The sequence below is a fragment of the Hemicordylus capensis genome, chromosome 3, assembly GCF_027244095.1.
Source record: "Hemicordylus capensis ecotype Gifberg chromosome 3, rHemCap1.1.pri, whole genome shotgun sequence".
NCBI lineage: Eukaryota > Metazoa > Chordata > Lepidosauria > Squamata > Cordylidae > Hemicordylus > Hemicordylus capensis.
The window spans coordinates 247,762,501-247,771,923 of record NC_069659.1 but is presented as its reverse complement, the minus strand read 5'-3'; the positions used below and the strand labels follow the sequence as shown (position 1 = coordinate 247,771,923).

General features: G+C 38.4%; 1 protein-coding gene across 11 annotated transcripts in view; it reads right to left on the bottom strand.

Annotated features, from left to right (window-relative positions):
- Positions 1-385: 385 nt before the first annotated feature.
- The window catches only part of CPEB3 (cytoplasmic polyadenylation element binding protein 3), a 139,988-nt gene continuing 130,950 nt past the window's right edge, over positions 386-9,423 (bottom strand). For 10 of the 11 annotated variants that reach the window (XM_053311560.1, XM_053311558.1, XM_053311551.1 and 7 more), the window contains one exon: positions 386-6,142. In XM_053311560.1, coding sequence (XP_053167535.1) covers positions 5,915-6,142 — 228 coding nt within the window. In that variant the 3' untranslated portion in view covers positions 386-5,914. The remainder of the gene's footprint in view (positions 6,143-9,423) is intronic. The other variant, XR_008320020.1, reaches the window with a different exon arrangement.

The following is a 9,423-nucleotide window of genomic DNA, read 5'->3' as shown; positions in this document are numbered from 1 at the left end:
TAACCACTTGGCAAGCTGGTCACTGGTCTTATTTTGCCAGGCATTAAAGGAGAATTGTACTTCAGATCAGGTGCAAGTGTAAAGTTGTCATCTGTATCTAAACGAAGATATTTTGGTAAGTAAAAGGTAACTAATTATCTGAAACATGGACATTGACGAGAACCCATATTAAAGTAAATTATAGTTGAAAAATGCTACCTGTATATAAATGTCTGTAGTAGTAGTAGTGAAAACAAGAGATGAGCACACAATGTGAACATGCACAGTGTTAGAGTGTAATGTGGAGGGAGATTCATAGATTTAAAAAAACCCTCAAGTGGTACCATAACAGGGATTTTTCCATTGTTTTCCTTCAAATATGCAAAAGGATGACAAGTGTCAGTACTTCATTCATACAACTAGATTTAATAAGTTATTACAGAAAAAAAATAAGTCCAAACTACAAAGTTGAAGCAGTTGTAAGCAATAGCAGCATTGAGCTCCATGTTTAGTCACAGTACTGCAGTTCCATACAAAGCATTAGTCCAAGCCAAAAGGAAAAAAGGTAAAAGCCTTTTAGGGTTACTAGCAAAACCAGTCTAAGAGAACATGTAGTAAAAGATATGGTACATTTAAAATTAGTTAGTTGAAAAAACAAGTACAGAGAGCTTAGCTGTGAACACGCTAAAAGTTATGTCCATTATTTTGACAGCAAAATTACAAATACCTAATACTTTATACCTGAACAGAATTACATCCAGAAAAAAAAAAGATAGCAGAAATGATTATCCCGTATTAGCACCCTGGATATCTATCTGTTGCTAAACGTTATTAGGTAAATTTAAAATGTGCAGAGTGACATAACATAGCTCTGATCTGCTACCCATTTCAGGTATAGAGCAAATCTCCTAGCATGAATATAAAATACTCTGTGGTAAGACAGGAAAAGAGCAGTGAAGAACAAGAAGAAAAGTTTTCTGGTTAAAAAAAAGTTTAAGCTGACATTGTACAAACTGGTGTAAAAAGCAACTACATACAAGCCAGGTATAACAAAAGGTTAAAAAAAACCCAAAAACAAATCTGTGACTAATCTTTCACTCATGCTTTGCAAGTAGAGATGTCACAATACTGAAATATCAACATGAGGGATTTCCCCTGTAAAGCACTATTCTTTTTTTGTTCTAGTCTAACAAAGATAGTGAAATCAGCAAAGTTAATTTGCTAACTGCATATTTGTAATACAATTTTATCTTAGCTCCTGCCTTCCTAAAAGGCAAGTGCGTAGGCAGAAATCTAAGCACACACTTTGTACCACTTTGCAAGAATTCCAGAAATCTCTTGGTGACTTCTATTATATGTTCACAATGTGTGTACATCCCAACCAGTAGTACCTAATTAGAGTCTAAATTTTACTATTTGATTTCTCCTATACATTACTTAATAAGAGGACACAATGCACCAACTCTAGACATTTCCACAAGAGATCAGTAATTGCCTCCCTTCAAGAGCAGTCAGCTTAACAGATCCAAACTGACAAGCTGATGCATCTAGGGAAGGCCATTGTATGTGATGTTTATAACACACCAGTTTGGCTTGCAGGATCATAAGGGTTAATAGTATCTCTAGCTTCGGCACATGAGTTCTGCCAGGATAGCAGCAAAAGGGCAGGGGGTTCATACAGGCAAAGGTGGACGTGAGCGACATAAAGTGAAGCAGTGTTATGATAGCAGCAACAGATGTTGCACCTGTGATGAAAAAGGGCTAACACAAAGGAAGGGAGAAATATACAAGCATCTTGAAAAAAGTGCTCAGGTATAGTAATCAGGGTTGCTACACATGCATTATTTAGCACTAGCTATGCATTAAATTACACTGTATGATAATTGCACTGTAACATTATGCAGATATTATACAACATCCTCCATTTGGTTCTGGTGGTCACCACTTAAAGAAGTGTATGGAAATGCAGCATGAGGAGCGAGTTTAGTAAAATAATATCATGGCAGATCACACTGAAGCAACTTGGGAGAGATCTTTTAAGAGATCAGGCCAAAAGAGACTGTAAAGAGTATGGGGGGGGCAGAGGAGTGGGGGAGTTTACCAAATATTAATGCTGTGTAGCCTCCATGTAATCTTCTGGCCCTTGCACCCCCACTATGCAGCAATGCTGAGTGCGCCTATGTTAAAGGGGAGAGGGTATCTTATGCTGAACATACAAGGTTGATAACCTGTTATTTCTATAGACTGGAGTTCATTACAACAGCAATAGTGTTTATCAGCATTGGTGTTGTAGAAATCTAGAGAGCAAATTGGTACTGTGACATCCCTATTATCTTCCTAAATCATTTTGATAAAGGAAAAAGGCTTTTCAAAAATATCACATCATTTTCCTGCTTCATTCTGTAATTTTATTGCCCAATTATTCATTACAGTTTTTTCAATCATTTTACATATCGAAACCATTTTCACACCATTGTAAACCACATCAGCGAGTTAATACATAAAGCTTTGCATTTCAAAAAACTAGACACTTTAGTAACAATATTACAAAGGTTTTTTAGCTTCAAAAATAACTGAAAATGAAAAAAATAAACTTTTAAAGAATTAGCATCATAAAATTAATTTATTCCAAGTAAAAATACAAAATAATATTAATGACATTGACCAGATATGAAAATCTCTCCCAGAAACAACTATATTAATGGTTGAGAAAGCACTCCTTAAAGAAAATCTGAAATAAAAATGAAAAATATGTCAATGTTTAAATTTCTCTTAGCAAAAAATCTTTCTAAAAATAACAATGAAAATTTGTCTCAGTACAAAGGCTACATTACTATTGAAAAAATACCAGCATGAAGAAAAGGTACGTATTTGACAGTAGAAAAATGATCTTAGTGAATCACAATGAAAATAAATCTGCAATAAAGATTTATGCCTTTTTTCTTTTCTTTTTTCTTTTTTTATACAAACAGTACAAACAGTATTGCACATAACAACAAATAGTCGAGGTTAAGTTGCCTTCAAAAAAAAATCAACTAGTTCAAGTCTCGCATCAAGAGAAGGCCACAAGAGGACCTGTTGTACCCAGGGGCTTCTTAGTCACGTTGCAGTTCAGAACACCTTAGTTTAAAAAATAACTTCTTTTCTTGAAGGACCCTCTTACAATAGAACATATTAACAACTTAGGGGGCACATTCATTTACAAAACAAAAAGGGACCATGTTATAATTTAATAAACTAAAAAATTATCTTTAAAAAAATACAAACAGAAGAACTCTCACAATTCTGGTCAGTCGTGCATAATTGCTTGATTATAAATATACAAATTAAGGGAAAAATATTTTTTCACCTTCTATTCACAACTTCCAGCACCAAATGGAGTTTTTGTTTTATATCGTTCCTTGCTGTATTCGTTTTAATCTCATATAACTTCCAACATCTTTTTCTCCTCTCTTTCCCTCTTCTTTCTGGGCTATGTTTGTACACGAAAGAGGGAGATTTCTTCAAAAATGTATATAGTTTCACATAATTAGGTAGACTTCTGTAAGTTAGCTATGATCTTCAATATTACAGTTATAAAGCTCTAACTTCTTCATTTTCAAAAACGCAAATAAGCATGAAAAAAATAAAGTTACCCATCTGTTAAATCATTTTCTCGCAGAATTAAATTAATATATATTTTTCTGAATAAACTTACTTAGAAAATATTTTCTTTCCTATATTTCAAAATTGAGGTATTGCAAAAGATCATGTCAGTCAGAAAGCATGCCTTTTTCTTTTAAAAAAGAATAATCTGCCAACTATTGAAAACTGTCTAGATACAAAAAGTAGTGCATAACAAATCTTGTAGAGATGGAAAAGAAAAGAAAAAAACCCCAAACAGGAAAAAAAGACCCCTGGGCTGGATAAAGCAGTATCACAAAAATGCCCAGAAGAAACCCAGAAAGGGATAAGAAGAATGATTTTTTTTTAACCCAGTAAAAAACTATTTTTTTTTTAAACACAGAACGTTTCTTTCAGAGCCAATAATTGCAACTAAACTTACAAAGAAAACTTTGTAAGAAAACTTACAAAGTTAGACATTAACAAGGTCATCACAACACACAAAACCCAGAATGTTTAAATCTACGATGCAGTGTCGTCTCCAGTCAGATTGTCCCCAGAACTGCAACAGAGGGTGGGGGGGAACCCAGAAAAATAGTGTACACATTCTCACAGTTAGCACACTAATGTGTGTGTGTGTGTGTGTGTGTGTTTACGTGTTAGTCATGCAGCCCCATTGCTCATGCTAAAAAAATGTCCACCATTATATAGCAGATTTCAAATGTATTCAAGCTTCACAGGATACATCCAGGGTTCAAGAAGTCAATGTCACACTCAGAGAGCAGACATCTTGCAAGTTAACTTTTGTATGCAGACATTTCTTTAGCACCACTTTCCCCCCTCACCTTTCATTAAATGTGCCTAGTTTAGAAGCCTACTATCTAAGTTGGTAGTGTACAGATGCTGTTATGAGCTCTTTGGTTTTCTGGACAAGGGCTGCTTCTACATAAATGGTGCAAGTGTTTATGAGAGGTCGGAACTAAGAGCTCAGTGTTTCTTGTGTGTGCGTGCATATGCATTTTCATCTGTTAAACTGTCAGAAAGTGTGTGGATGTTAGACAGAGGCTTAAACAGTTAACGTCTGATCACAGTACTAGACATAATCACTTTACTATAGAAAATAAATTGCACAATATATAACAGAGCACCGCAAAGTACTTCGTCTATCATTCACAATTTGTTTTAAGGATATTCTACACCTAGTTTTTAAAAAATATTTGTTGTAATAATAGTTCATACCGCAACGGGCTGATCCTAATTTCAGAAGCATTTACATTTACTGAGGCATGCCTTCCTCCAGTCAGTAATCTGTGTTTATGTTTGTGCGCGTGCCTGTGGTTTTTCTTTTTAAATTCCTTTTACTGAGTACTTTGTAGCCTATATAGATTCTTAATTGGTGCACTGTGGGCTGATTTTTATATTAGACATATATAAAAATTTTATTGCATGCAGCAACCTGATTAAGTAAACATGCAGTCAAATTGACCTTCCTTGGAAGCTTTCTGAATGCTACACTGATCTCCTTTCAGCAGCCATCACTATTTTAAATCACATAATCATCTTTTTTAATCGATACCCTAGCTTGAATAGAGTATTGTGGTATTAGTAATACCATCATAATAGCAGCAAAAGCTATTGCAGCATACATTTACATAACACTAAAAGGCCTAACCAAATAGGAAACCCTCAGCAAAACAAGAAGGGGGGAAGGGGATGGAAAACATGTGAACCAGCTTATGAGGTATCATCCTTACCAGTAAAAATGGAGAGCAACTAAAGACGTCCTAGGGTTATTTCTACTCTAAGTGATCCAAACTAATGATTGCTGAACATCCATTTTAAGTTTCTGCTACATCTGCCACCTACTTGTGAGTGTTACCTTTGGTAAGTCATCTGCTAGGGGCAAGTCTAAGTTTCTGAAAATAAGTGCATGCTCCAGTTTCAAAATAAAAAAAGTAGTTATAATTTAAAAAATCTTCATCACATACACATCAGCCTAGCGGAGGCCAATGGGAACGGCAGTCTACTTATTGTCACATGTGACAAGTCTTGCATTAGAAATTAAGGTACCAAGCAGATGTTTGTGTGAATCAAAGTGCAAAATCAGAACAGTTACACTCTGCTAGGCTTGTATTATACTGGACATGGAGTTCAGTAATGGGACTGTAAATAATAAAAATAATAATAGTAATCGTAATAAAAAGACCCATCTCTTCATTAAAGTCAAGGATGAATGCACAGATTTCCAGAACACTAAAGCCCTGAGGCAACGCTCTCTTCTCCCTTCCATTTCATCTGCTCCAGTACTTGCTGCTGGATAGAGGCTCAAACTTCAGCTCCAACGGAACGGAACGTGACGCGGCCGATCTCCTCCCTCCTTCACGAGTGGTTTGTGGAACTCCCGTCCAGCACGAGAGTGAATGCTTGCCCAGCAGTATTCACAGTAATACTGCAAGCAGGTAACGTTGGCACAGAAGAACGGAGCAAATTTTCCACCACAGCGAGTACCCTGGCATTCATCACACATCTGATCATCAAGCACATATGGCTTCACTTCCACCTGCCAACAGAAATGCACACAGTTAATTCAGGAATTAATTATGCTCTTCTACTGTGTTTAGAGTGGGGTGTTTGAAGAAAATCGCAACACACATGGGGAAAGCCTGGAATGAGACAGGAATGAGACAGTATTGCAAGAATTTTGGCGTATCAGTCAGTGCTCAGTTTCTCAGAGAACTCCCAGAAGCTTTGGTGTCTATTGCGTGAGCCACCAATGACAGCCCCAAAGTCAGATTTCCCTTTATTTTTTGAACCAGCATATTAAAATCTCCACCACATAAGGATCAAGTTTACTATGCCAGATAATGGCAGTCCTAAATTTGGAGCTGCAAGTCTTGATATGCTAGGCAATTTAAAACATTCTTCACATTAAAATGTTAACTTGGCATCACTACTAAAATACCACTAGAACTGAAAAAATAAAGCTGTGCCCTGTTTTTCCTTCTCAAGACATTAAATGCTATCACCAAAGAAAATCTACAATGATTCAGTGTCAAGGTAATTATATTCTGAGCTCAGCTTTTTGAGATAGCAGCATGACTCAGGATCAACATTGATTTTTCCAGTCATTCTTGAAATGACAACTTGATAAATTAAGCCTTTTTAATCACACTTTAAAAGTTATACAACTGTAAAGACATGATCCCATCAAAGTGTAGCATTTTTATGTCTCACTGATTTCAAAGGGAGAGTTAAGCATGGGCTTAAATATCTCTCATTGACAGTAATGAAAATTAGAAATACTTCTCTTATGCACAAATGGTTAAGGGTTATACCTTTGATTAAGACTACATTGAGCTTGTGGCTCTGGTATTCACCACATGAAGAATCGAACATACATGCCACGGCCTGCCACATTCTCTACCACAAAGATTCTCAACGTTGGGTCCCCAGAAGTTATTGGACTTCAACTCCCATAATCCCCAGCGGCATTGGTCGACGATTCTGGGTGTTGAAGTCCAATAACATCTGGGGACCTAATGTTGAGAATCCCTGCTCTACAACATTGGGGAAAGTTCTGTGAGTACACTCTGCGTGTACAGCAGTGTCCCTAATAACATGCATTTTTACAGCTTCTATAGAAGAATATGTCAGCTTTAAATGAATTGGACTTGTTTGGAATGAAGCACGCAATATGCAATAAAATGCTGTAGGGTTGTCAGTCATAGTCAGCAATTTGGAGTTCAAAAGCTCTTACTTGCTGGACATGTTTAGGCCCTGCATCTTGGGAAGAAATCTCAACCCAGTTTTTAGCTCCAGCTCACCACAGGGAGAAATGAACTGATATACTATATATTTGAAAATGGCCACCTGGTTTTAAAACCCTTTTTTTTCTGGGCACAGACAGATGCTGCATTCAAATGAATGTAGAAAAATAGGTTGCTCACCTGTAACTTATGATCTAGTAGAGATCCGTCGACATCCATAAGTATGGGTACTGTGCCTGCACAGGAACCTTGCAGTAGCAATACCACAGCTTGAGGCATCAAAGCCCCACCCCCACGCCTACAGCGTGCTATTTAAAGGCGGGCTGGGTGCCATGTTCCTCAGTTCTTGGATGACTGCTGTGAAGGATGATCATCCAAATAAGCAGGTGAGCTCATCAGCATCGAAGCAGAATGGCCTGTACACTGGTACACACACAGCAGAGCACTACTGCAGAGGGGTGGTCTGGGAGGACCTTATGGATGTTGACGGAGCTCTACCAGGTCATAAGTTACAGGTGAGCAACCTGTTTATCTGGATCAAGATCCGTCGAGATCCATAAGTATGGGTGTTTAGCAAGCTATCCCTGGAGAAGGGTGCAGTAGTAGCTATTGTAACACCCGCTTCAAAACGCTTCTCCTGAAGCTCGCCTCAGCAGCCGAGTGCACATCTATGGCATAATGTTTAATGAAATGCAACTCTGTGGACCATGTTTCTGCCTTACAGATGTCCATGAAAGTTACCCCCCGACAGGTAACTTTCTATGAAGTTACCCCCCGACAGGTAACTTTCTATGAAGTTTTTTCAATGAAGCATAGGCTCGAGTGGAGTAGGCCGTGATTGCTTCTGATAGTTTTATGTTTTGTAACTTGTAGGTCAGCAAGATGAGTTCGACCAGCCAGCTGGACATCTTTTGTCTGGATATGCAGGTGCCTTTGTCAGGACTCTTGTAAGCTACAAAGAGGTGCTTGGTGGATCTAAGGTCTTTAGTATGTGCCAGGTAGTACAACAGTGCCCGGTGTACATTTAGAGAGTGCATCGCACACTCCAACCATGTAGACGGTTCCCTGAAGAATGTTGGGAGCACAATGTCCTGATTGAGGTGGAAGCTGGACACTACTTTTGACAAAACGTCCGGGTCCATACACATCAACACCATGTTTGATCTAAGATCGTAAATAAACAACTAACTAACTACACATCAACACCTTATCTAGATAAATCCTGGTATAAGGGGAATCAGTCCTTAAGGCTGTTAGCTCACTTATGTGCTTTGCAGTGGTAATAGCGAGTAGGAAAGCTATTTTTAAAGTCACAAGTTTGATGGCAGTAGTGGCCATTGGTTCAAACAGGCTCTGAGTCAGTGCAGAGAGCACTAAGGAAATGCTCCATGATTCCACTGGAGCACGAACAGGTGGGTATACATTCAGAAGTCCTTTTAGGAATGCCTTACTATCCAGATGAGAAAAGAGTGTTTTGCCATCACATCCTGGGTGCTTAGAAGAGAGAGCAGCCAAGAGGACCTTAAGGGACATGTTAGGCATCCCTTGAGTCTTCACTGTAGTCAAATAGAATCCTCCCTGATAGTAGCTTGTCTTGGCAGGAAACCATGCTTCCTGGCATAGGTTTTGAAACAAAGCCACTTCCCAAAGTAGTTATGCCTAGTGGAGGACTTTCTTTAGTTAAGCAAGATGTTTTTTAGTAGATGATCCACCACGCCATCAGACGGAGTGTGAGCATGTCTGGGTGGAAGACGTAACCGTCGTCTTGGGACAGGAGGGCTAGCTCTCGGGGTAGATGTTGATAATGGGTTCCCGATAGTCTGAGTAGCTATGGGAACCATGGTTACCTTAGCCACCATGGAGTCACCAGGATGCAAGATGTAGGAGCAGCCAGGAAATGTTAAACCACTCAGTTTATCAAGGGTCAAGGCAGGAAAATGTATGGTATCTCTTGGGTCCAGTCACCTGGAAAGCATCCCCCAGCGACTGTGGGACGTGCCTCGCCTTTGAGCAGAAGCAAGTGCACTTCATGTTCTCTGAAGTAGCGAACAGGTCTATGGTTGGGCTCATCCAC